The following is a 25163-nucleotide window of genomic DNA, read 5'->3' as shown; positions in this document are numbered from 1 at the left end:
TGAGTGACACCTCAATGACCACGAGTGGATATCTCATACACTACATCGCGCTCAGGATAGCGTAGCGATATACACATACTTAGTACTCCATCAATTTGCTCTCCTCAATCCCCCTCGATAGGTCTGAGCCTCATCCATCCGTTCCCCGCTCCTATTGCCACCACCCGCCGGCCTCAGGTGGCCTTGTGGATCTCGATACCCTGAGTGCAACCTGTTCCTTCATTCGCCATGGGACGAACGTTCCGAGTGTATCTGGCGGGCGAATATGTTTACTGCTGTAGGGTATGCGGAAATCACCTGGCAGTATCTGAGAGCGTCATATCGACTGTGAGTTCATCCTGACCTGATACCCGAAGAGGGTGTGAGGGGGGTCAGAGCTGAGTTGGGGTCTCCAGCAATTTCGTGGTCAACATGGAAAAGCAATGCTGATCCGTCATACGTGAGTCCTACGAGTGCACCTACGACACTGCGGGCGACTAAGCTGCCTCTACCATTGGCAACTTTTCGCTGATGATCCCTCTGCCAGGGTAAACGTGTACACTGGCGAACCGGGAGATCGAGAGATGAGCACAGGCAAGCATACAGTACGAGACTTGTTCTGTAAAGTGTGTCATACTACACTAGGGTGGAAATATGTGAGCGTGCTGTGTTGTACTGGAAAAGTCCTCGTTGCCTCGCGGCTGACTATCCACTGTCAGGACTTTGCCCATGACCCCGACCAGAAGTACAAAGAAGGTCGCTATATCCTGGAAAGGGAAATGATCACAGAAGTACCAGAGGGAAAACGTGAAACAGGGAGACCAAAGATTGAAGAGATATCTGTGAGAGAGCTCATGGCGAGGGTGTAATTTGGGCACCCGCAACACCAACGGACAATCTGGACTACTGTCATTCCACCGACATCACCCGATCTGTGGCCCCATGGCTCCGGTGACTTCAACAACCCCTAACCTTCCAGCATCGACCTTCACTTATTAATCTGTACCCTTCCTTTTCTCCGCGCGATATCGTTGTATACCGTTCCCTCAGGCTGTTCTCTTAATCCACCCTTGTACTCAGCTTCTCCTCTCCAGACCTCCTTCTCCCTCCCCCTTTGCACCTTTCTCAGCCCAGACCTCAATCACGAACCGAATCATACCATCTCCCTGTTGCCATTTCAATCTTTTCTCGATTTCATGTTGTGTCTTGTCCATGTATTTCCTTCGAACGCTTTCAACATCAGGCTACAAACTGTTGTGAGTCGACCACTGACCCCACTGATCAGTGCTGTGTGGACTCTCACAGACTTCGCTTAGCCTAACCTCTTACCCAGGTACACGGGACTAGGGGCCAAAGGACTAGACTGCACTGCTCAATCCTACTGGGTCGGATCAATTTGGGGCCGACGAACCCGATGAATATGTCAGCAAAGACGGGTTTGAAGATGGTAGCATATGCCTTTGGAACCGATGGTGAGAAGGAGGCAATGGCCAGGATCCCGGGTGAATTTTATTGGCCGGCTCGCTTATCAAGAATTACTGCTACCTGTTGGACAGCCCTCTCTACCGCTGATGATGAGACCGACGCCATTGAAGCCAATCAAGAATTACTGAATATCCTCAACATCGAGGCTCATCTATTTCCTCTTAACCTGGCATCTTCCCCCGCCCTTTCGATCATCAGTCAATCGTTCGTCTCGACAAGTTTCACCTTGATGCTCCTTATCATCTTCTTCCCGCTCTCACAGTCGACACCTTGGGTCATTCAACCCATTCCCTTCATTAACCCATTCCCTTCATCAACCCATTCCCTTCATCAACCCATTCCCTTCATCGATCCATCTCCTACCTTGAAAGGGGTCTCTCCAAGTCTGCTATTGATCGCTATATCCTGCAGTTCATTTTCGTTTCTCACACATCCTCGGGTCATGTACCGGGACTCACTCTCGATCTGCACGGGGCAAACAAACTCAGAGGTTTTCTTGCGATCGTCTATCGACTCACATAGACCGTGTGAAATCTCAGGCCCATTGATTCACAAGCTACTAGGTGGATGAAAGGTATTCGTTCGACTTGTGAGTCCATCCCGCCGATCGGATCAAACAGTCTCCTTTGTTGTCGCCGTGTAGACCGGGAGCTTTGAGTATTGACAAACTTATTCACGGATGTCCTGGGGAAGACGCATATTACGTTTGCTTGTTTCTGTTCGCTGACGCTTGGAAGATATCGTGAGCTCAAGTTTCTGAAGCAGAATCACAGCTCGACCTCTATATCCGACGTTCTGGACCGCCGATACAGAACTCAGGTCTTTGTAACGGCTGAGCACTATTGTCACCGGCCTCCACGGGCTGGAGTCATCCCTCTCGACCCCTCGACGACCCGCCTCGAGCATTCCGCCCCAGTAGTCGTGATCCCTTGTAGCTTCGATCACCCGTCTATCCCAGCCTCGCCATCGACAAAGGTTGGAACGCGGGGATCCCGACCACCCATAGGCCGACTCGCGAACACCTCTGAGGACTTCAAGGCCCTCATAGTCTGTCATACGACGTTTGGGACCTTTGAACCTCCTCTAGCATCATCCTCAAAGGATCAGCGACCGGGTCATCCTCGGAACTACTTGGCGTTCGAAACCTGTTTCGGACCAGGGAACATATACAAAACTGGGTCGGGATTTGCGCCTGGGGTACACAAGAATAGGATCATTTTGAGCAGAGTTTAGATCAAAAGAAGACTGTCACAACTCTTAATTACGACTTTGAGGAGAAGGCGAAATCGACAATCAAAACCTTGGTAGGGAAGGATCGACCCTCGTTCTCTGACATTCACTCTCTCTGGATCTCTCGTCAATCTTCCCACAGAGCTTGTCAACATTGGCCCGAGCGATACAAAGGTTGACACCTTCGGCTTATCCTATCCCTCGTACTGCAAACGTGTGACGCTAGATACCGTGTTTGCTCTCCCAAGCGATTACGAGACAAAGGTTGGGGAGTTGGTCATTTGAGCAAAGCTCCCACAGGATATAAAGTGGACTATCTTTCTTAGCAATTTAGTGTCATCACTTGAGAATCTACTTCAACTCACCAATATCAGGTAATCCACCCCACAGCGAGATCGTCAGCATCGACGACATCGAAACGATCTCATACTCCGCCTCACTCGTTCAACCCTCTAAACTCCTTCGCGCTCTCTCTCTCAATGACCGCTGTCCAGCCCTCGCCCACCGCTCTATACTTCCCACACAGCAGTCAAGTGCCACACCGTCGCCCGACTCTATCTTGTAAGCCTCAGTACCAGCGACGACCATCTATCCACCTCCATCAGCAGGCTCAATCTCAGCCATCAGCCCCTTGTTCACGGAACGAATCGATTTCAGCTTGGCAATCGGCGCTCCTCTCTCCGTCTCCTTCACCGCCTCTCGTCGATATCCGCTACAGTACCATGGTGCCCGTTCCGGAGGCAAGCAGGAAACCATCGGAAGACATCGTCAAACGGGAATATTTTTCACCCCCTGTCTACCGATCGCCTCCGCCGCTTCCTCGATTGGACACTGCCACACGTGTCAATGAGAGTCAGGAGACGAGGGGTCCATTCAGTAATACCAGCACTCCTCTGCGCAAAGTTCGTACTACGCCTACCAACGGACACGGATTCTATCCTACACCCGTATCTGTCACAGAGCGACCCGATGCTGCGAGAGCCTCTGGTGATTCTCGGATGGATCACGATCTGCCACTTCAATATCAATCCGCATCCTCAGCCTCGCAGAACCCAACGAGGCAAGCACAACCTCCACAGCAGCAGCAGCACCAGCAGCAGCACCCCATGTATCGAAGTCCCGCTCTCAGCCCAGATCGACCAGCCTTCTTCGATGCTCATACTCAACAAGGCTTTCCCGGAAACCTGCGATCCACCTTCTCGCCTCGTCAAACCCCCTATTTGTCCGCGCATCGAGCAGACAGTCCCGGGCCTGGACCACAGCCATACGCCACCCATCGGCCAAAGCTATCCATCCACCCTTATGCTCCGCCCGTCAATCCTGATGCTAGGTATCATTCTGCCGGTGCATCGAGGTTGGCACTGCCGTTCGGACAGCTGACTGATTTCTATGGATCACCGGGAAGTGCCATTAGCCCAGGTGGCATCAAAGCCCCTCTGAAACGGGGTGAGAGTCGCTCCTCCAGGGGATCCACGCTGTGTAGCTGACATTGACCCCCTAGCCGACGACCTGCAGCTGTCTGTCCTTATTGACGCATTCGAGAGGTCTGCGTATCCCAATACAGAGGAACGAGATGCTCTCGCCAGAGAGCTGGGGATGACCAGTCGGAGCGTTCAAATCTGGGTGGGTGTGGCGATGAATCCGGATCCAGGCATAGACTGAGACAACCCTCTCATCTGTCAGTTTCAAAATCGCAGACGAGCCGTCAAAGTCGAACAGCAATCTGCGCTTCAACGAGCAGAAGCGGAGTCTAGACAGCGGTATCGGACGAGCACTATTGCTGAACCTGCTTATCGAGCTTCCCCTTTTCACACCGTGGGGTCGCGGAATAGGCCCGATAAACTTTCCTATAGCCCCGCTTCGACCATCGCCACGAGGCCCGATCGATCCATCTTTGATCTTGTCAGTAGGCGAAGCTGGTCCAGTGGTTCTTCTCCATCTCCACCTCGAATCCCAGCCGGTCTATTCAGTCCTCGACGGGAAGTCTCTGCATCTCCCTTGGTCCCTGTCAGAGCGATTGACGAGCTGGATCTGAGAGCAGGAGAAGGACAACAGATGAGACGAGGGGACGTGATCAGCCGAAGGACGGAAGTTCAGGATGAATTTGGACAAAGGTCTTCGCCTCAATCACGTATGGGCCAATATGCTGGACTTGGCTCCACGATAAATTCCCGTTCGGTTCCGATGGACGTTGTAGGGGGTAGACAGCAGAGCAGGATGACGCTCGAGGAAATCACGGGACCCCTGACATCCACACCGATGAATACGGGACAAGGAGCAGTGGGAGGATCCTGTCTTGGTAGCAAGGAGCCCTCGACCCTATCTACAGACTCTATGGCCACGTTGTAGTTCCACATGCAGCTATGTGCTTCTTCTGTAGTCAGGCACTTCACCGCGCCCTTGCGCCACTTTGACAGGGAAGCACGAGCAACTGAACGTCAGTTCTACTCTTCAACCCCCCTCCCATCCGTATATTGTCCAGATGCGCCAATGCCAGTATGTACGAACTGTGCAGCGCCAGCAGATCATCTCTATACGACCTACAGGACGGCATCAAACATCAGATTGACGGTCTGTGTGAGTGTCATGAGAGGTTTTGCTCTCCTCATCGAGGATGGGGCATCTGAAAGCTTTGAACATCTAAATCTCTTCGCAGGCATGCATAGTCAAAGAGGCTGCTGATGATGAACTGTTAGAATCGATGTAATCGGTTTGCGGACCCTCTGATCGAGCACCCTTCGCTTATTCTCCTGCTCGACTTGATCTTGCTCAAACCTCGAGTATTCCTTCATCTTCTATTCAACCGAGGTTCTGCCCCGTTCGAAGCGGGTCATTCGAGTCAACCTCGATCAAAGCGTCCGACTGATGTCTCCTCGCCTGAGCGTCAAGCGACTCAACGCAGTGTCCAGCTGTGGGCGACTGAACTTTGGTTGGGGAGCATCATCATCGCTGCGGAAACTCTCCTCAATGTCTTGTCGACTCTAAGGGCTGTCTCTCAAAACGATCATGGTCCGCTCTCACTATTGAATCGAGAGACAACTTCCTTGATCTTCATTGCGGCATCAGGGGTTATTGTGGAGATTCTAGCTCAGCACTTGACCACTGTCGCGCTGACATTGCTTTGTCTCGCTTGGAGAGGATGGTATCCTACCAGAGGGAAGATGTCTAACGATGGACGCCGAGACAATTTCCAGTGAGCCGCAGTGTTGTTCAGAATCTTGTCACATTCCCTGAACCCTCGCTCAGACCCATCCTCGTCTCTCTCACGCTGTGCTATACTGCCGTCCTGCCTCTTCTCCTCCAGCTCTTCCTGTCTATTTGGTACAACCCTTCGTCGCATCATGAATATCTACCGACCGCATCTCCACCCGCTCTTCTCCTCCCAACCTTCATCAGGACCATCGAACAGCTTGTCCAATCTCAAATGCCGTCATCATCCGTTGACGCATGGTCTCGTTTCATACTACCTGCTCTGACGTACGTGGGAGAAGTCGAACAAGCTCTTCTGGATCTATGGTACGCCTCCGACAGGATCTGGATCGGAACTCGCCTGCTAGGCGGAATGAGCGCAGGCTTTGGATTACGGGTCTTACTTCCTACAAGTCCGTTGGAAACGACTGGGGTGGTATTGGCAGGTTGGACTGCAGGGGATCTGGGAAGGCGTCTATTAGGACTGGAGAGGCGGATCTGATTCCACCGGAAGCTTGACTCGAATTAAGGGCATATTGCAAGATGCAATGCATAGTCTGGGCATATTCTGGCTCGATGTACGAGTGGAGAGGCTGCTCTAGAGCCGCCCTCTGCCCGATGCGTGGTGCTTGGATTGGCCTATTGACGCCTTGATCAAAGGTCAAGGAGTACGCCACCACCATTCCGCGTGAGGACTCCGGAAGATCTCGGCGGGAGCCTTGAACGTCAACTTCTGGGCGTTACCCAAGGCTTTTGACGTCTACACACTGCTCCTTATCCACAGGTTTAGACTTGTGATCAGAAGGACTCTGCGCACCTCATCCCCTAAACAGACCTCACAACATCCTTTGACTGCCCTCAACGCCTGTGAGGCACGTTTGATATTCTCGTCCCTTGTGGAGGGCATTAGGGATCCTAAGGCCGGTTCGCTTCCTACTTCATTAATTACCACTCGCCATGTCTCTTCGACCTGCACTACGCCATGCTGGATCCTCTGGATCATCACCCAATGTTCTGTCGGCATCATCTCCCAGTAATGCGGACAATCCTCCGACTTCGCTCGGACCACCACCACCCGCACCATCACCTTCCACTTCTCATCAAATGTCCGCTGCCGCGTCTTCATCTCAATCATCTTCCAGATTATCATTCGCAATCGACAGGAACGATAGACCGATAGATTTGGGAGCACATCGAACATTGAGTGATCGGAGTCCTCTCAATTCACCTCCCTTGATGGCTGTTCAAAGCCAGACGATGGCTCGTGTCGGGTCTGGGGATGGAGCCCTTTCACCTAGATTCAGCGCAATGTCTTCTGGATTACCAAAGACATGGACAAATTCCAGTGGACATGAAGGGAGATACAGGCGGAAAGTTGGATTCGAGGCTTTTGAACCTGATTCAGATGCTCTATTCGCGTACACATGTCAGGTGAGTGGGAACAGCTAGCCTGTGACGTGAAAGAAGAGGTGATGTCACATTGGGGTCGGGCGGGGAACGGGTTGGGAAGCGAGTGGGGCAGCGAATGGCCTAGAGATGTCTCAACATATCAGGCGTACCCTTATGAGCTGCGAAAGCTACTACTCTACTCCTCCAAGCCTCATCTCGGCGTCCCAGTATTCCCCACACCCTTGTCCTAATGCTGATTTTCCCCTCTCCCCCCGACAGGCCAAATCAGAGGGTTACAAACGATCGCGTAACACTCGAGTCTTCGCAGTGGCCGTATCGCCAGACGAGTCGGGAGAAGATGCTCTCGACTGGCTGATGACAGAGCTGGTGGAGGATGGGGATGAAATCGTGGCCATCAGAGTGATAGACATTGACGAAGGAGGTGAGTTGGATGATGTCATACATACATCACATCGCATTGATGACCGGGTCCTGTCCATGTAGAGAAGACCGATCCGGCGCAACAGGATGAGTTTAGAGAAGAGGCTCAGACTATGCTCTCAAACATCTTGGACAAGAACAACGAAGCGGATGGTCGAAAGGTCAGTCCAGTGCCAAGCCCTGTCTGTCGATGAATGGCTAATTGACATACATCTCCTGCAGCTTTCAATCATCGTGGAAATGGTCGCTGGAGGCGTGACAAAGACTCTGTTGAAGATGATAGCGCTCTACAGACCTGATTGTGAGTGTGACATCTCAGCGCCGGGAGAAGTGTATGCTCATGTCGATACCTTCCTCAGCTATGATAGTGGGAACCAAGGGTAGTCGGACGCGTTTGCAGAAATGGGGTATGGCGATGGGCGGTGGGTGTTCCGGGCGCTCACCCCGCTGTGAGCGACTGTGCTGACTCCGCGATCCAGCGCCAGGAATGGGTTCAGTGTCTCGATACGTCGTATCTCACTCACCAGTTCCAGTCATTGTAGTCAGGTGAGTTCGGATCACATCATCTTGGCCAAACTAGCTCGCTGAGACGTCTGACCCCCAAGACCCGAACGCAAGGTCAAGAAGACCCTTGCCAAGCGCCAGAACAATCCTAAACGTGGACAATACGCTGCTCTCATCGGCCCCGATGGTGCTTTGTCGCTCTCACGAAGTAGAAGTAGAGGCAGTATAGGTGGTTTGAGTGACAGAGAATGATCGCAAACATTGGCTACGCAGTCTAGAGCACGTCTCCGCCACCTCAAGATTTGTACAACTATATGCTGCCCCTCGTGTCTCGTCCATGATTGCCTTGCCCTCCTCATGCATCCATACTCCATTCTTCATCCCCATGTCCATCAATACTCATCATCCGCCGCTGCCACAAAAAAGCCCGGTTCCTCCACACGTCGACATTCCGAAAATCCCCTGGAGGGGACATTTTGGGGCAGCTCGCATCTACCCTTGAACCTATCCATTCACTTATTAGACTCACTAGAACATCCAAAAGACACCCACAACAATCATGTTCGCTCGTCAAGTCGCTTCTCGCTCCGCTTCTCTCCTCTCCCGAAGAGCTTTCTCCAGCTCCATCGTGGCTGAGCGTAAAGTCGCGGTCCTCGGAGCTGGTGGAGGAATCGGACAACCCTTGTCGTTGCTCCTCAAGGCGGACCCATTGGTTACTTCTTTGTCATTGTATGACATCAGAGGAGCTCCAGGTGTCGCTGCGGACTGCAGCCATGTCAACACTCACTCGGAAGTTAAAGGTTTCGAGCAGGACCAGTGAGTTCTCAAACTACTTGGGCCGGCGTGGAAAGATGGCTGATGGTGTTTTTGTCCAACAGGATCAAGGAGGCTTTGACCGGTGCTGAAGTCGTCGTTATCCCCGCTGGTGTCCCCCGAAAGCCAGGAATGACGTGGGTTCAATTCATAATGATAGTCAAGGTGCTAGGCTGACAGTGCTCACGCAGCCGAGACGATCTTTTTGTCAGTGACCACCCGATGTCCACGCCATGATGGTGCTCGCTGATAAGCTCTTACAGAACACCAATGCATCCATCGTCCAGACCTTGGCTGAGGCCTGTGCTGAGCACTGCCCCAAGGCCATGATCCTCATCATCGCCAACCCTGTCAACTCGACCGTCCCCATTTGGGCCGAGGTCTACAAGCAGAAGGGAGTCTTTGACGAGAAGAGGTAGGTTTCCCAGCAGGGTATTTGGCCCCGGCTGCTCATGTCATCGTGTCACGAGCACCGCTGACATCTCTTGCGCAGAATCTTCGGAGTCACCACCCTCGACGTCGTCCGAGCTTCCCGATTCCTCGGAGAGATCAAGAATGTCGACCCCAAGAAAGTCAAGGTCACTGTCGTCGGAGGACACTCTGGAGTCACCATTGTCCCTTTGCTCAGTCAAGCACCCAAGGGTCGAGACGTCAAGGGAGAGGAGTATGATGCTCTTGTCAACCGAATTCAATTCGGTGGTGATGGTGAGTGCAGCCCATCTCGATTGGGCTCGTAATCTCTAATACGCTGCTTTAGAGGTCGTCAAGGCCAAGGCCGGCGCTGGATCTGCCACTCTCTCCATGGCATACGGTATGTCCATTACATTGCACTCTAAGTCTGTCTGACATCACCGTCCTCCACCTCAGCCGGTGCCCGATTCGCCAACTCAGTCATCCGGGCCATTAACGGTGAGGAGAAAGTAGTCGAACCCACTTTCGTCAAGTCCCCCTTGTACGAGTCTGAGGGAGTCGAGTACTTCGCCTCCAGGGTCGAACTTGGTACTGAGGGAGTCAAGACTATTCACCCCGTCGGAAAGCTCTCTGCCAAGGAGGAAGAGCTCCTCAAGGCTTGTCTCGCGGAGTGAGTGTTCTCTTTTGGAGCAAGTCGATGTGCTTACACCCTTCAAAGACTACCCAAGAACATCAAGAAGGGAGTGGACTTTGTCAACAAGGCTTAAGATGCGCTTGAGAGATTCTTCTTGACTTTACTCATTGCATGCAAAAACGAATTCATCGTGATGTGTCGCGGTGGTGGGCCGTGTTACATGCGTCTACAAAGCTCAAACGAAATACTGGCGAGGGCCAGAAACATCTATACTCGTATATGACAGCGAAGAAACAAAGGCCGAGGTGTCTATTCGCACAGCTGGAATTTGGGATCCGCTGTTATGAGGAAAGAAAGGGAGAAGGTTTGAGGCGGGGTGAAGTGACTGAGTGGGAGGCGGATGGCGCTGGCAATCTGGTATCGCCGTTGCCGGCCGCTATTGCTTGTCTTGACTGTACTGGTACTGAGGAGCGTTCTGATATTGTCCCGAAGGCATTCCACTCGAATAAGCAGGAGCGTCCTGAATCTGATATTGTGGGGAAGCGCTCCTAGCCATGATCTGTTGTCGCTGAGGGGAATTGCCACCCAACCCTTGGGGAGGTTGTTGGTATTGGTACTGTTGGTTCTGTGGACAGTGTGGGCAATTGCACAGTGGATGTGGCGGTATCTGATAGGCAGGGTATGGCTGTTGAGGAAGGGCCCCCTGGAATGATGATCCTTGCATTTGTCCTTGTTGCTGACCGTGTCTCTCGTATGTTTTCGTCAACATGTTGACGGCACCGAGCGCTGCTCCAGCTCCAATTGTGGTCTTTAGGATTCCCATGGCGTCTGATGCTATGTTGTTGTCTTTGTTATGTCTGTGGTGGCCCATATAATGATGGACGTTGAGAGATTCAAGCTAAAGGCTATGGAGTGTATCCGTGGATCTGTGGGAACGATGTGCTGTGATGGTGGGGATGAGAATGGATTCTTCTTCCACCGCACTTGAGAGCTTTATATATGCGTTATCTTGCCTTTTAGTGTGAGCGATATTTAGCATGGCGATGCGCTCTCATGGCACTACATGTACTCCCTCGCCTCCCCCCTCCCCTCTTCGTTCTCGTTGAAGGGAAGGACTTGCCTGCCACCGAGCCGCAAGATTGTTCCGAGAATCCGATGAACCGAAGCGGAAACCGAATCCGGTACCGCGGAAATACAAATGTATTCCCGACGGAAATGAAATGGAGAGATGCTATGGGCAGCAGTTCATTAAGCGGGAATAGAGTACATATCAAATGCAATGAGTTACAGCAAGTAAGCTACAGTCGCTATGGCAGTCAGTCAAAGCTTCGATACGATGCCCCTCCACTCCTTTCAGTGAGCAAGGCGCTGACATGTCTGACTCCAGATACATAGACTACCGAAAGGACGGTATCACGCCCGTCCAACCTGCACCTGTACCATTGGCTACCGGGGTCTGAGCCATCACAGCAGCCGGTGCAGCTCTTGGAATAGTGTCAGTGACATTTGAGGCATTTCCACCCCTGGGAGGATCGCCTCGATGGCCTTGTCTGCTCTTCGGAACCGGTGGCCTCGGTTCTGCGTCTGCTCCACCATGAGCTCTATGAGTCCTCATCCAAGGTACCAATGCGGCCGTCGCTGGCGTTTGAAGGGTGGCTCGGTGGTCATGACCTGTTTCAGGTCGCGATTGGCTATATGCTTCATAAACCGAGTCGTAGGTTTGATGCTCGGCTCCTATGGAAACAGGCATCGAGGCTTTGGTGGCTCTGTCGAAGCCGAACGGGTCGGACGCATTGGTCGAGGGCCGCTGTTGAGGTGAGTGACGAGTCAAGGACCGTGACAGGGATTGTTGGGTCGGAGAGGGTGGATGTCGGGAACGAGGTTCAGCGGCAATGAAAGGTAGAGTGGTTACCTGGAACGGATCCTTGGCTTCACGGAAGACATCTTGATGGTGTGTCGCCATAGAAACCGACGGATGGCCTGCCAACTCCTTCTCGAGATCTTCATCCACTCCTCGCTCAAGGTACTGAGTTCGCGTCCCCTTATCGTCCAAGAGTTGCGTATAGCCATCCCATTCATGAGAGGCAGTGCATGTCGATTCCCTAGCATCGTGCTCGCAGTCCGATTGTAGCCGAGTCTCGCGATACCTCGCATCGTGATAAGCCGTATACTGTGTCCTGGGATCGTCAAATGGATCTACGTCGTCTCCAAAAGAAGACCTGACAGTGTTGCCTGCATTGTACGTCTTCTGGAATGACGGTGATGATGGTGAGATATCGTCTGTCGATCCTGCTGCGCGTTTTGTCTTGTTCCGTCGCTGGGAGACACGTCAGCTGTATCTCGAGCCCATAGGGTAGGTAACCTCACCCATTTGTACCAGGCCAGATAAGCTCCGACAAAAGCTACCAGGATCCCGCCGACTATACCTACGATAGCGAAGGATGACAGATTGGTTTGGCCGGAGATGCTATTGACACCTCCGTTCTGTCCATCTGCCAATGCGCCGCTGTTTCCAATCGAAGAGGAACTGGAAGAAACGGATGCGGAGACGCCAGACTCTGGGCCACCTGGGACATTGATCACTGTGGATCGAGATGAAACCGTCTGTGACGATGCCAATGAGGTCTTTGAGCTTGCAGGCGCGCTCGGACGAAGGTTGCCTGCGAAGATTCAGACGAACCTCACGCCCTCGTAACTCACTGGTCGACGGTCGGCTAGAGAACAAAGTCACTGTGGTATGCACGACCGAGGAGGTATGATAGCTCATGATCACCTCGGCTTGTGTGGACATCGATTGTACTGGTGCCACGGAAGAAACCAGCAAACCTGCTGTGGATCTGACGAAGGCTTCAGACGTCGGCCGATCGTACAGGAGATCCCGCGTTGAGGTGCTGATCGTAAGACTGCTAGTACTGGTGCCGCTGGAGCTGAGGCTGAAGCTCGAGACGGGAACAACAACATGTGGCTGAGAGGAGGTCAAGACTGTGAGAGAGGTGGCCGAGGGCAGTACGAGCGGTTCAGACGAGGTCGAAGAGCTTCGTTGGGTCAAAACTGTCCGTGGAACACAACAAGGAAGATCAATGGCGCTCACCTCATGATCTCGTCGAGGTGTGACTCGATAATCGCCTGGGTTGATATAGAGGTAGATGTCATGACAATGAACAGAGGTGTAGAGGTCATGTTTTCGGATGCGACATGGCTGGCGCTCGAGCCGCTGGGAAGAGCGAGCGACGTACTGGATGGTCCGGCACCATTGTCGATCAAGGAGGAGGTCGACAGATACACAGGCTCTGATGAGGATTGCTCAGACGAGACTTGAGCAGACGATACAATCAGACTCGATATCAGACTACTCTGGACGGCATTAGCATCTGTCACTGGGACAGACGAGATCGGGTCGAGCTCCATGTTGATGTTCTGCTAAACCTTGCCTTCTCACATCTGCCGCGTCCGAGGTGACGGGATGGGGAGGCCAGAGAGGGTTCTAGTCAGTTGCAAGTGACAAGACGCACCTTTTCGTTCCAGATCCAGAGCAATTCCCATACATCCCTCCCTCCTTGTTGAAAACAGAGTTGCAACGGGTTTCGTCAGACAATAGTGGGGGGAGGGAGGGGGGAGTCAGTGATAAAGGATGTCAGTGAAAAAGGTGAGCCACGCGATTGTGTGAAAGTTAGCGTTGAGGATTCCTGACGGTATTCATTAAATGAAGATAGCGGGCTCATCATCCTCATGAGGCCACCGATGACATACGGGAGTACGTGCGGTGGTCAGAACGAGAGTCCGCCACGAAAGCGAGATGCCACATGCTGAATCGGCGTTATCGGCGTTCTCCGTCGCTTGAGGCGTTGTGGCACTTTTCCATCAAGGTTCGTGGACCGGTAATGACGAACTAATCTATCTATCTAACTATCTGTTCCATCTGTGAACACAAGATGAGTCGACCAGCCGCCATGCTCGCAAAGCGCAATGTTCTCGGAGCCGATATCAAGAGAGCAGGACTGTCAGCAAGAGCATTCTCTTCCTCTATATCTTCAAATGCGACTGCTTCTGGTCCTTCCACATCTTCAGCCGGTCCATCGAGAGCTGCCTCATCATCTTCATCTTCGACCAGTAGCGCCTCCACCGCCCCTCCTGCTGGCTCCGACAGCCTTCCCCTAACATGGACAAAGTATCTCGGATTGAGACGTCAGAGGAGATCATGGTCTACTCTTGCTACTGTTCCGACGACTTTGACTGGATTGGCACTTGGCGGGAGCTACTTTGCGAACCTGGAGGCAGATCCAACCCAGTTGATCATGGGCATTGAGCCGGCGTGAGTGTCCATAGGGAGTGACTTCCTTCTTTCAGGATGAGGGAGGGCGGTTGCTACCTGAGTTTCCGGTCGAAATGCGAAACTGACTGACATTCGCTTAGTTTCGTATATGGTGGTGCTACGTGAGTGTTGCAAAGCACTGTGTACATTGCATTGGTATTGCATGGGCGGAGACTGACGAGATCTTTCTGGACATCAGTGTGGGCTGTATGAGTGAGTTCCAGCCTCTTATTTCTGCGGTGTCACTTTGAAAATTCTGAGCTCTCTTCCTTATTGTTCTCTGAAGTTGCATGAAGCCCTGGCTGACGCTCGCCCAGTTCTCGGATACCTCATCGGCCCGACCATCGGCTCATCTCTCTTCTCCCTGACTCACCCAGCGCTCTCACGAGGTAATCCTGCGCCTCTAGAAGTCATGGATAGAGAGTTCTTCAGTAGGATAAAGAAGAATAGGGTGGATCCGAGCTTCCAAAGTGTGAACAACCCTGCACCAGACTTCTACGGCGAGAAGGTGGGTATAAAACGAATTGACTCTCCGTATGCTTCGCATCATAGCTGACCTCGATGTGTTCTCTCCCTTCAATGACTGATTTTTCCCCTCTGACCTCATCGACCTCCAAAAAACCTCCTTCGTACCGCCTGTCTCACGCCAGATTGTGTCCATAGCGAAATACAGACGGTGGCTCCGAGATCAAGCTGCTTACAAGCGCAAAGCTATGCACGGAGTGCCGACAGAGGACCAATAGGATGTTCACCATGGCGATGGTGAGGTGGCAGTCGTCCGGCTCAAAATTTGTATTATTTCATGCAACACCCCTGCGCATTTGACACTTGAGGCCTCTGTCATCTGTCTGTCACTGAGCTACTAGAGCAACATTGCACCATGATGCGAGGTGTACATGATCCTCATTGAATCGCCCATGACTTTCGCCGACACCCGGTCTGACCACAAACGTCGTTGTTCTCATTGGACGAACGACGATCGGGAAGATTCTCAACTTTTTGGAATTTATTCATTACCGGCGCCTTCCGACACTGCACACCACCGTCGTCCTCAAAGATCGTGGATCCCAACATCGAACAACTTCATCATATAGTTCTTCATCCTTACAGCTTCACATCTCATCGCATTCTGAGAGTGCAATACCTCCGATCAACCATGCTCAAGACAGCGCTCAGATCAGTCGCTAGCACCTCTAGGCAGTCCAACCTCGCCTTGAGATCCTTCACATCCTCACCGATCACTGCTTTTGCCCAGCCATCCAATGAGACTCCCACGCCTCCTCCTGGAAAAGTTCCTCAGATGAAAGAATTCAAGATCTACCGATGGGTGCGTCCACCCGTCTGTAGGCTCATAGCCGCATTTACTGATCCACACACCCTTTAGAACCCTGATCAGCCAGCTGAAAAGCCCAAACTGCAGAGTTATTCCATCGATTTGAGCCAGTGTGGTCCCATGATGCTGGATGCTTTGGTGAGTGGCGAGCGGGATCTCTCAGAGCCAAATCATGTCATCGGGACGGGTGCAGGAGGTGGAATGTGACGGCCCCGATGACGTGTTGCTGGGATTGCCAGCGACTCTCTTCAGCCATGTAGCACCTGCTGATGCTCTATCTACTCCAGATCAAGATCAAAAACGAGGTCGACCCTACTTTGACGTTTCGAAGATCTTGCCGAGAAGGAATTTGCGGGTCTTGCGCCATGAACATTGACGGAGTCAATACTCTGGCATGCCTCAGCAGGATCCCAAAGGACACAAAGCCAAGCAAGATCTATCCTCTTCCTCACAGTGAGTTGACTTATTCACTCCCCCGAATTCGAGGGGGAATCCGGAGATCGTCAGCTGATGCTCTCCAGTGTACATCGTCAAGGATCTCGTCCCTGATCTCACCAACTTTTAGTGAGTGTCCTACTTCCCTCGTTCTGTACACAGGCGCTGATTGTCCCCACAGCAAACAGTACAAATCTATCGAGCCTTACCTCAAAAACGACAATCCCCCCGCAAAGGGAGAGTTCCTCCAATCACAGGAAGACAGAAAGAAGTTGGATGGAATGTACGAGTGTATCCTGTGTGCTTGCTGCTCCACCTCTTGCCCATCAGTACGTCTCATACACGACAAGCAGGACCTCTTGTACTTACCCTGCCCGTAGTACTGGTGGAACCAGGATCAATACCTTGGCCCAGCAGTCTTGATGCAGGCTTACAGATGGATGGCAGACTCACGAGTCAGTCCATCAGAGTACCTTATGTCCTGAACTGACCCCTCACATAGGACGCATACGGCGCGCAACGAAAGGAGAAGATGCAGAACTCCATGTCCCTTTACCGATGTCACACCATTTTCAACGTGAGTCATCACACATTGCTGCGTGCTCATCCCCTTTTGCAGTGCTCGAAGACCTGCCCCAAGGGTCTGAACCCCGCCATGGCAATTGCTAAGATGAAGCTGGAGATGGCCCAAGATAAGTAGATTAGGAGAAGCTTTGTTGTATGAGTGTCTTCTGTCTTCATGCAATAGTGAGATGATCGACGTGCTAAAAATCATGTTGGGCTTGGTGATTTCTCCTGACATGTTCGCTGTTAAAATCCATCGCTGACAGGCTCGTCTACATGCAACTGGCGAGATCATTACTCTGTAGCATGCATCGGGACATACATCTATTTACATCCTCTGCTGAAAGTGCATTCCACAAGTACATGTGAGCTCAAGTATCGGGGGCTATGAATTATAGAAATGGTAAGTGCGCAAGGAAGTGCTCTAATCTCCTTTGACAACATAGGGCAGCAAGCGCTTATCCCTGACGACACTCCACCAGAACGCCTTCCAGTGCAGTATTGAGCCCTGAAACCGCTCAGGATCGGCTCTCTTCAGACATCGTTGCGTTGCTTACCTTGCCTCTACGCATTACGACCATAGTCTTCGCCTCCATTAGACTGTCGTCTCCTCTGATCTGGAACGTCCCGGCTACACTTTTCGCGCCGGCTGCCTTTTGAACCTTGACATCGGCCCCGTTGCTTCGCCGCTCTGCTGATACAGAGTTGCTGCCAAGGTCTGCTTCGAGGTAGGAAGTAAGCAGTTCGACGGCATCTGGACAGCTTATCGAGAGCCAAAATCGGGTTGTGATATTGTTGAAATCTCCACCTTGAGTCTGAGACGAGATATTAGTCACTACTGGCGACCGAGGAGCAAGGGTACAAAGTGACTGACGATGTTACCGGTAGCTCGAAGGAACTGTGATTCTTGAGGATTCAGCTGACTGGCCCATTGACTGCCACTAGCGATCCTTTGTGATCGGCTACGAGGTGTCAGTTGGACAAGGCGAGCATGAAGGCCTCAGCTTACTTGGCGGCGTAGGCTTGTGAAGCTTGAGAAGCGAAGGTCGGATCCGCGATGGTCATCATTCCTGTGGACCTCATACCCGCAGTCAGGGCGTCGCCCATCTGGGCTCTTGTCAGTTGACTGGATCTAAGCGGAAGTGAGCAAACGTCCACAAAAGTGAAGCTTCGTCCTCACGTCATACACCAGGGGTGGGCCTTGATTTGCTGCATCGTAATCCGACGTGCAGGATCTACCGTCAATAGCGCTAAGAGCATGGCTGGAGCAAGACATGAGTGACTGACGAGAGGCAAGGTACGACATACCCATTGCGGATCCTCGTATCCTTGTCCACGGCTCATACTGCAGGAGTTCGCCAGTGAGATACGCGCGAAACTCTGGGCTGTTATCTGAAGGCTCATCCCAAGGAGTGTCTGAGCAGATATTCAGAGCCTTGACGTGCTGTCAGCCGAATCCCACTTACTGCCAAACAGCATTGTATAGAGGACGACACCCATCCCCCAGATATCCACGGGCTCAGCTCGATACCCTGTTCCAGATGGTCCGCCAAGCTGTTGAGACCGATATCAGCGACTTGTATACTCCGACGGATCATATCACCCACCTCCGGCGCGACATACGGGAGACTTCCACATCGTCCACTGAGCAGTCTCGTCTTGCCTTTGTGCTTGAACACTGCGCAGAGTCCAAAGTCTGAGATCTTGAGATTCCCGTTGGCAGCTAGCAGAAGATTCTCAGGTTTGAGATCACGATGAGCGATACCCCTCTGATGGATGAATTCCTGAGGAGGGTCGTCAGCTATGTTTCTTAGAAGCTTTCTCTCACTCACTATACCGGATGCCATCTGAGCAAAGTAAAAGTTCGCCAGGTCGTCAGGGATACCAACGTCAGGAGCTACAGGTGTACGTCAGTGTATGACCTGCCTCGCCCGCTCAGCTCACCTATCTTATCGAATAGGTCACCACCAATGGCAAGTTCTAAGACCATGTATAGACCAGGGACCCAACCATCATCCTCTTTTTCTTTGACTACGACTTCGGAATGTATGAATTCCAGGATGTACTCATGCTTCGAAAGAGATTTATGAACCTGTACCTCCTTCTGGAGTTCCTTGACATTCGGCGTGCCGTATCCAATCGAAGGCGAGATAAATAGATTGACAACTTTGCAAGCTGCGACCTTGCCAGAGATGTCGTTGAAGGCTCGAAAGACTCTGTCGATGTTCAGTTCGTCCCGGGAACGAAATCGGGAGCATTGGGCTCACTTGGAAAAGCCTCCACCTCCAATCTCTTCACCTAGACGATACCCATGAACGATTGGATACCGCAATATACTTGATCCAGACATATCGTCATCATCCTGCATCGTCGCTGTCAGACACTACGTCTAAAATGCGATTCGAGTCAGAGATCAATGTCACGATGATGATGATGAATAGATGAACATTGGCTGTATTTTAATTTTTGAAATCACACGCGTGGACGCGACCGAGACAGCGAGCGAGCGATCGTTGATAGCATATGCGCTGAAGGAATATGAATACATTGATGCACAGCTGACAGCAGTGAGACTGATGTCTGAACACGAGCGAAGCAATCTATCCCTTAAGGGTCGTCAAAATTCTAGACTGGTACACATAGTCTTGGTCCGACCAGGTCCTCGTCTCACCTGGCCCTGCAGCGATCAATCAGTACTCGGTGACACGCGCAGCAGACATGCGATGCTCACCATGGTCACTATCCGCTCTCCGTCCATTATAGCAATTTCTCCCCGCAAGGGGCGATCGACGTAGAGGAATGGGAGCTTGCTCCCAAACGTGAGAGCGTCAACGTCGTGCAAGCCATAGGTGACTTCTCCATCCAGATATCCTTCTCGGACTTCGAGGAACACTCCATCATCTTCGATCGAGCGTAAGCCAGACGGGCTCCAGCCATCTTGGTCCTGGTCCTCATGAGGGAATGCAGCTCCTCTCTTTCTAATTTCCTTCAAGACCCGTAGAGGGTCAAAGTCATACAGTCGCATGAAGAGACGATCTTGAGCGGTTCTGATGATCTGGACGTATCGATTGTGGAATACGTTGCATACCCAGGCTGAGGGATGTTAACGCGAGCTCCCTTGTACTGCGAGACTCACCAGGTCGCTCAATGTCTGGTCCAAAGATCCTAACATCGTCCTGTATAGATTCCCATCGGACGACTGTGCTTGGTCGTGCAAATTCCTTTGTCAAGAGCGGACTCGTGGGGGGTGGAAGGTGCTTGGTCAAAGTCTCCTTGAGCATGCAGATGACAAAGTGAACATCAATCTCGGAGAATTCTCCAGCGTTCTGACACGTAACGTTCATGATGATCAAGCCAGTCTTGGGATCAGGGACGAAAGGCTGAATGTGCCCATCTTGAAACGTAGGGAATGTCGTTCTGGGAGGCGGGTCTGTTCGGATGTCCAGCCTTGGAGGACCGATCCCAGCCACGAGGTCATAGTAAAAGTCCGGGAGGTCGATGGTCTTGATGTGAGTCGGTGTTCTCGGCGGTGGCATCGGTTCAGACGAGTTTGCAGCGGGGACATCGGTGGAGGAGAATGGAGGGAAGGCGTAAAGTTGAATATGGTGAGTGAAGGATAGGTCGATAGGATTATTGAGCTCTCCAAGGGCACCAGAAGTCATATCGAGATGAGTCATGACAACAGGAACGGCAAATGATGTTGGCGTCAGAAGGACGAATGATTCGAATGAGACTGTCCCGGCGGATCGAAGGCTCTGTGCGATTGTCAGCTATCAGTCCAGGCCACACATAGCTCTGGTTCACGATTGCTCTCCATCCTGTCGTCCACTGCCATCCACAGAGTGTTCCAGAAGTCTCGTTGCTTTGATTCATACTCAGGACATACAAACCGTCGTCACAAATTTGAAAAGCCAGATTGACGCTCTGTCTTCCTAGAGTCCAAGGCCAATCGAGGACCGACTGACGAGCCAGTGGATGAGGCTCAAAGGTTGATAAGGACATGAGATGCAAGTGCATCGTCCAGGATCTCGACCGATTGTTACGCCATCCAGCCACTCTTGAGACAGTCGTCGTCAGTGCCAGCTTGAAACTTTTTGGACACATGATGAGGCTTACTTGACTTCAACGAGGACGAGTAGATCCTGACCTGGATCAATTGCGAATTCTGCAACATCGAACCCAAAGTCTTTCAATCGCCTGATGTTCTCCCCAAGTTCCTTCTCCGGATCGTCCATAAGCAAAGGGGTCGAATCTTCGCTCGCCTCGGCTGTAATTGGCTGCTCCCTTCCTTCTCGTCGGCTCGTAGAAGGAGACGTTTGAACCATCTCCTCGACCTCTACTTCCTCTACATCCTCCCAATCGTCCAATTTGTTCAAATCGTAGAAGGCAATGTTGCCCGATAGAGCTCTTTCGCCAGCTGTACTCCGGACGAGGTGGCCTTCAAGATATTCGTATAGTCTCCCCTCAGGTTCAACCAGACTGAAGTCTGTCTCGCTCTTGGGTGTGAAATTCCGAAGTCGAGTCAGACGCTCTCTCAAGGTCGACAAGAGCTGTGCTGATGAAGAAGGAGCATAATTTGGGTATTTGATAGACGGTCTCAGTGCATCAGAATTGAGCAGGAGATTATTGCACATGAGCGTGTAGTGCAGTGAGATGGTCGAGTTTTCCGAGAGCAAGGTATTGAGATACTTGTTAATCTGGTAGAAGACTACATCAATGACCTGCTCTCGTTATCCCCACAACTGGACTCACCCTGTAGCATTTGCTCAGAGACTGCCGGTCCAAGTGCGTGAAGATCCTCGCTAGAATCTCGTCTGGCAACTCCAAGAGTCGGGATCGATCAGCCTCGCTGGTGGTTCTGGGCTTGGCTGACATCCTACTATATCCTCTTGGGCAGGTTTGAGGAAACAGAAAGAGCTTCAAGCGAAGAGGCTCAGTGCGACTCGATCTACATCTGCCGGGTACTGAAAGAAGGTCGGTCTCAATCAGGTGATGCTCATCGAGGTGCTTCGCGGGGGTGAAAGTGGCGACGGAACCTATTCAACCCATGACCATGTCATACACCTATGTTATAATACAAGCGATACAACGGAGTGATACGGACGAAGCATGAGGGACAATCACCACTGCGACTCCATCAGCTAATGAGCACTGAATAAAGGACAGCAGCGCTCACATAGTTCTCATCACGGTAATCCACGATCGGGGGCAAGTTCTTCTCTTTCCTCCTAGCCTTCTCGACAGCCCACTTTTCAAACCTGCCACTACACTCAGCAGTGACAGACTCGCCGGCGCCTGACAGCTCACCACTTCTTCATCTTAGCCCGGCTCTTCTCATTATGAACGTTGACAGTCGCGATCATCTTCAAATTTGGACCCGGCATAGACAGCGCAAAGCACGTGAGTTCGAAGAAACTCGAATGCTCAGAGTATGGCACGCCTGGGATAAGTCAGTAGATTCAAGGGTGGCCTGAGGCTAGTCCAGACTCACCATACATCATAAATTGCTTGCAGCTTCCACGTTGAGGTTTTAGACTCGCTTCGGAGAAGCTCCTCGATTGATCACGTCGAATGACTTGATTGACATCCGGTAACATGTCTGTTCCCGCTGGAGGCGTGTACGCCCATCCGGTCGGTCTAAAGCCGAGGACACGGTCAAAGTGGGGATAGAGCCGGGCAAGGTACGGTTGTAGGCGATCGAGCTGAATATTTGAGAGGGGTACAAGGTGAACTTGACTCTGTTCCACCGCCGCTTCAGCGGTGCTTCTGTGTCATGAGGAGAGCCTTGCTTACCTCGATCGGATCAGAGGAAAGCATGGCGTGCAAGTCCGGATCCGTCTGACAGAGAAGAAGACCTTTTTTTCGGGGATCGCAGTAGATTGTCGTTCCCAATGCTCGGGCGACAGCTGGCGGAGCGATCAGCTATCCTGGCCGACACACCTGGTGCTTACCTTTCACTATGCGCTCCTTTCCAATAGAATACGTGCCCATGATCACCAATGTCCTCGCCGGTGGCTTTTCCCTTTTGACAGACACCAGTTGCTCCTCTTTCGGCTTGACGTCTTGCTCATCTTTGATCCCTCGCTCCTCATCCTGATCCATTTCCACATCATCCAGAGTCGGCTTGACATCCAGCTCCTCCTTTACTTCGTACTCTTGCTTCACATCATCTTCACTTTCTCGCTTCACCAGCCAGCCCGCCATCATAGCTTTGGACTTTTCGTCATTCTCCGCCTGTATCGCATTGATATCCGGTTTGATATCGAATTTGACCATATTTTCATCCCTGATTCCAGGTTTGATCTGATCCACAGGCAGAGCTTTGGCAGACAGTCCTAGGACTTCTTTGCGAGCTAGCATGGCGCAAGCCTCGATGACTTGAGGCTGGGGAGGGAAACAGTATCTTGGATTGAGATAAGTCGTATCGAGGTAGCATGTGTCGATGCGCGCTCGAGCGATGGCAGGGTGCAGAACCATTTTCGGACAGGCACGAAAGTCGCCACAGTGAAGATAGCGAAAGATTCGCTTGCTGCCCACGTACGGGGACTTGATCGTTGAATCACCCGCGTTAACGGTTTGTGGTCCTTCAAACAGGAAGATGGACGAACCGGGACCTGATCGATGTGTGAGCATCATTACGGGGCACGCCCTAGGATAGATCTCACAATGATTCGCCTCGATGGGGGTCACTGTGACGCCACCGGTGTTTGGCATCACAAAGGGGATGTCGTTCGGCAGGCCATGCTGGATAGTTGTCAGCATAACAGTACGAAAATATCCAGAAAGCTCACGACCCATTGCGGCTCAACGCCGAGCATATGAATGATGAGGTTCGCAGTGGTCTCTGAGCAATAGATTGGACCTTCCTTCCAGCTTTTCGACAAGTTTGTGTAATGGTCAGAGTGAGCGTGTCTGGCGGGATGAGCGATCTGACCGCTGTCCGCAGCTCACGTGAGAAGGTATGCAGTGACTTTTGGAACTGCCCCATAGCGAAAGGCATCGACAGCGACTGGCATCCCAGTCAGAACCTAGAAGAGGGTCAGTGATCGCGGCTCCAAAAATGTCAGAGACACCCCTCACTTTATAGAATGGCGCTTTTCGCCTGCCGAAAAACCTTTTGCCATCTCTTTTCAGGTCGACCTCGGCATCTTTCCACTCTTCCTTCTCCTTATGCCCGCTCATTAACACGGAAAATGCATTAGGACCCCTGGCCACCTCTTCAGGCGGTGGCGACGGTGACGAAGGCGCTGGCGAAAACATGTGATTGATTGATGTGATGGGTCGGATACGAGGACCTTTCGAGGTGGAATCAAGGCAGGTGTTGATATGGGTTTCGATGACCTGGACAGAGCGTTAAAAACGGCGTGGTTGTGGAAGCACTAAGGCTCACCGCTTGAGATTTGCCTTTCAAGGAGGTGCTGCAAATTGGACAAGATGTCACTTTGCCCTTGGGCAAATGCCTAGACCGCATAGGCGGCGTCTCCACAATTTCGGAAAATCCATCATCCCCATCTTCATCTTCGTCCATGCCCATGCCTTCGTCTTCAGGTTCATGCCAATCCATACCAAAATCAGAGAAATTATCCAATGGAGCAGTGTTGGGGGGAGGAGGTTCCTGCAGATGGTTGACTCTGATATTGGCACTGTCTTCAAAACCTGGCAGCTCTTCCACGAAATCTTCCTCCTCGATATCATCGTTCATCCCTCTTTGTGATCCGTCGGCATCGTCATGATTCTCAGTTCTGGCATCTTCATCGGGCTGGACACCGGTGTTGACAATATCTGGCCATATTGACGGCGGCTTGAACCCTGGTATGTTCGGGAATGGATCAGGTGGGGCAATAAGGGTCGGTTCTGGAGGTTTGACGATTGGAGTAGCGCGCGACGAGCCGATATGGTCCAACTCGACAGAAGACGCCTTTGGTGGAGAGGCAGACCCCACAATCTGAGACGGAGACGTACATGACCGCCTTGCTGGCGGACGAGATGGCCCAGCGGCATCTTCGTTCCGAGGCTCGTCTTCTACCCTCTGTCGCTTGCTCAAAGACGGCTCATCATCATCATCACTGATGACCACGGGGTCGATAGCGGATCCTGGAGTAGACTCTGTGGCCTTTGATTTCCCTTTCCGATCCATCACTCGACTTTCTTCTCGCGGTCTTCGCCCAGATGATCCCACGTCCTCGATCTCCGGTTTGACATCTGGGAGCTTTCGCCGCTGTGAGGATGGATCGCTCGTGGTGTCTTTCTTGAAGAAGCTCAAGATGTTGCCATGTCCACTCGTCGATTCTGATTTCTTCCTAGGCGTCGTCCTGGCCATTGTAGAGCGTTATTAGCTGCTGCTGTTGCTGTTGCTCATCATCATCATCATTGTGAATGCCTTGCAAGTCATTCGAATCCGTCGATCGGGTTGACCGGACTTTGACCGGTGCCGGCATCTGGCC

At 52.0% G+C, this 25163-nt stretch overlaps 12 protein-coding genes across 12 annotated transcripts; 8 read left to right on the top strand and 4 right to left on the bottom strand.

Moving 5' to 3' along the window:
* Nucleotides 1-228: 228 nt before the first annotated feature.
* BD324DRAFT_578977 (yippee zinc-binding/DNA-binding /Mis18, centromere assembly-domain-containing protein) lies at nt 229-848 on the top strand (the record flags this gene model as incomplete). Its single annotated transcript, XM_022013351.1, has 4 exons — nt 229-327; nt 396-439; nt 527-635; nt 699-848. 4 exons carry the CDS (start codon nt 229-231, stop codon nt 846-848), a joined length of 402 nt encoding a protein of 133 aa, XP_021871646.1.
* Nucleotides 849-1012: 164 nt separating this feature from the next.
* Nucleotides 1013-2084, top strand: BD324DRAFT_389910 (hypothetical protein). The gene is made up of 2 exons (XM_022012657.1): nt 1013-1235; nt 1313-2084. The coding sequence occupies exons 1-2, from the start codon at nt 1176-1178 to the stop codon at nt 2033-2035; spliced, it is 783 nt and encodes a 260-aa protein (XP_021871645.1). The 5' UTR covers nt 1013-1175; the 3' UTR covers nt 2036-2084.
* A 737-nt stretch (nt 2085-2821) lies between these two features.
* Nucleotides 2822-4615, top strand: BD324DRAFT_389912 (hypothetical protein). Its single transcript, XM_022012658.1, has 2 exons — nt 2822-3083; nt 3135-4615. Exon 2 carries the CDS (start codon nt 3174-3176, stop codon nt 4179-4181), a length of 1008 nt encoding a protein of 335 aa, XP_021871644.1. The 5' UTR covers nt 2822-3083; nt 3135-3173; the 3' UTR covers nt 4182-4615.
* Nucleotides 4616-5064: 449 nt separating this feature from the next.
* BD324DRAFT_622777 (Arv1-like family-domain-containing protein) lies at nt 5065-6431 on the top strand. Its single transcript, XM_022015512.1, has 3 exons — nt 5065-5271; nt 5391-5887; nt 5941-6431. Exons 1-3 carry the CDS (start codon nt 5185-5187, stop codon nt 6383-6385), a joined length of 1029 nt encoding a protein of 342 aa, XP_021871643.1. The 5' UTR covers nt 5065-5184; the 3' UTR covers nt 6386-6431.
* A 760-nt stretch (nt 6432-7191) lies between these two features.
* BD324DRAFT_578323 (hypothetical protein) lies at nt 7192-8469 on the top strand (the record flags this gene model as incomplete). The annotated part of the gene is made up of 7 exons (XM_022013314.1): nt 7192-7314; nt 7552-7714; nt 7777-7874; nt 7936-8014; nt 8073-8135; nt 8193-8259; nt 8319-8469. The coding sequence occupies 7 exons, from the start codon at nt 7192-7194 to the stop codon at nt 8467-8469; spliced, it is 744 nt and encodes a 247-aa protein (XP_021871642.1).
* A 191-nt stretch (nt 8470-8660) lies between these two features.
* Nucleotides 8661-10294, top strand: BD324DRAFT_390074 (putative malate dehydrogenase). Its single transcript, XM_022012659.1, has 8 exons — nt 8661-9033; nt 9096-9167; nt 9222-9237; nt 9294-9445; nt 9524-9735; nt 9788-9841; nt 9898-10111; nt 10160-10294. Exons 1-8 carry the CDS (start codon nt 8777-8779, stop codon nt 10206-10208), a joined length of 1026 nt encoding a protein of 341 aa, XP_021871641.1. The 5' UTR covers nt 8661-8776; the 3' UTR covers nt 10209-10294.
* A 1051-nt stretch (nt 10295-11345) lies between these two features.
* BD324DRAFT_622755 (hypothetical protein) lies at nt 11346-13762 on the bottom strand. The gene is made up of 5 exons (XM_022015511.1): nt 13167-13762; nt 12776-13110; nt 12443-12735; nt 11463-12392; nt 11346-11431 (listed from the first exon to the last, which is right to left on the bottom strand). Exons 1-4 carry the CDS (start codon nt 13481-13483, stop codon nt 11472-11474), a joined length of 1866 nt encoding a protein of 621 aa, XP_021871640.1. The 5' UTR covers nt 13484-13762; the 3' UTR covers nt 11346-11431; nt 11463-11471.
* Nucleotides 13763-13972: 210 nt separating this feature from the next.
* On the top strand, nt 13973-15220 carry BD324DRAFT_622750 (mitochondrial import protein Pam17-domain-containing protein). The gene is made up of 5 exons (XM_022015510.1): nt 13973-14387; nt 14489-14509; nt 14587-14600; nt 14705-14895; nt 15038-15220. Exons 1-5 carry the CDS (start codon nt 14008-14010, stop codon nt 15128-15130), a joined length of 699 nt encoding a protein of 232 aa, XP_021871639.1. The 5' UTR covers nt 13973-14007; the 3' UTR covers nt 15131-15220.
* A 323-nt stretch (nt 15221-15543) lies between these two features.
* On the top strand, nt 15544-16855 carry BD324DRAFT_578466 (succinate dehydrogenase iron-sulfur subunit, mitochondrial; the record flags this gene model as incomplete). Its single annotated transcript, XM_022013325.1, has 8 exons — nt 15544-15714; nt 15772-15858; nt 16008-16173; nt 16242-16284; nt 16337-16484; nt 16536-16610; nt 16658-16732; nt 16775-16855. The coding sequence occupies 8 exons, from the start codon at nt 15544-15546 to the stop codon at nt 16853-16855; spliced, it is 846 nt and encodes a 281-aa protein (XP_021871638.1).
* A 288-nt stretch (nt 16856-17143) lies between these two features.
* Nucleotides 17144-19069, bottom strand: BD324DRAFT_578605 (kinase-like domain-containing protein; the record flags this gene model as incomplete). Its single annotated transcript, XM_022013332.1, has 11 exons — nt 17144-17227; nt 17277-17534; nt 17594-17681; nt 17729-17851; nt 17900-17981; nt 18028-18135; nt 18186-18273; nt 18327-18503; nt 18552-18616; nt 18664-18935; nt 18987-19069. 11 exons carry the CDS (start codon nt 19067-19069, stop codon nt 17144-17146), a joined length of 1428 nt encoding a protein of 475 aa, XP_021871637.1.
* A 336-nt stretch (nt 19070-19405) lies between these two features.
* Nucleotides 19406-21594, bottom strand: BD324DRAFT_579245 (hypothetical protein; the record flags this gene model as incomplete). The annotated part of the gene is made up of 5 exons (XM_022013367.1): nt 19406-19812; nt 19856-20474; nt 20524-20776; nt 20836-21416; nt 21472-21594. 5 exons carry the CDS (start codon nt 21592-21594, stop codon nt 19406-19408), a joined length of 1983 nt encoding a protein of 660 aa, XP_021871636.1.
* Nucleotides 21595-21758: 164 nt separating this feature from the next.
* BD324DRAFT_622733 (DNA repair metallo-beta-lactamase-domain-containing protein) lies at nt 21759-25102 on the bottom strand. Its single transcript, XM_022015509.1, has 11 exons — nt 24110-25102; nt 23800-24060; nt 23671-23747; nt 23511-23631; nt 23385-23463; nt 22671-23333; nt 22513-22625; nt 22211-22457; nt 22027-22159; nt 21896-21977; nt 21759-21845 (listed from the first exon to the last, which is right to left on the bottom strand). The coding sequence occupies exons 1-11, from the start codon at nt 25037-25039 to the stop codon at nt 21840-21842; spliced, it is 2712 nt and encodes a 903-aa protein (XP_021871635.1). The 5' UTR covers nt 25040-25102; the 3' UTR covers nt 21759-21839.
* Nucleotides 25103-25163: the final 61 nt, after the last annotated feature.

This window comes from Kockovaella imperatae (genome assembly GCF_002102565.1).
Source record: "Kockovaella imperatae strain NRRL Y-17943 chromosome Unknown BD324scaffold_5, whole genome shotgun sequence".
In the NCBI taxonomy this organism is placed as follows: domain Eukaryota; kingdom Fungi; phylum Basidiomycota; class Tremellomycetes; order Tremellales; family Cuniculitremaceae; genus Kockovaella; species Kockovaella imperatae.
The sequence above is the reverse complement of the archived record's forward strand: the minus strand, read 5'-3'. Positions and strand labels throughout refer to the sequence as shown.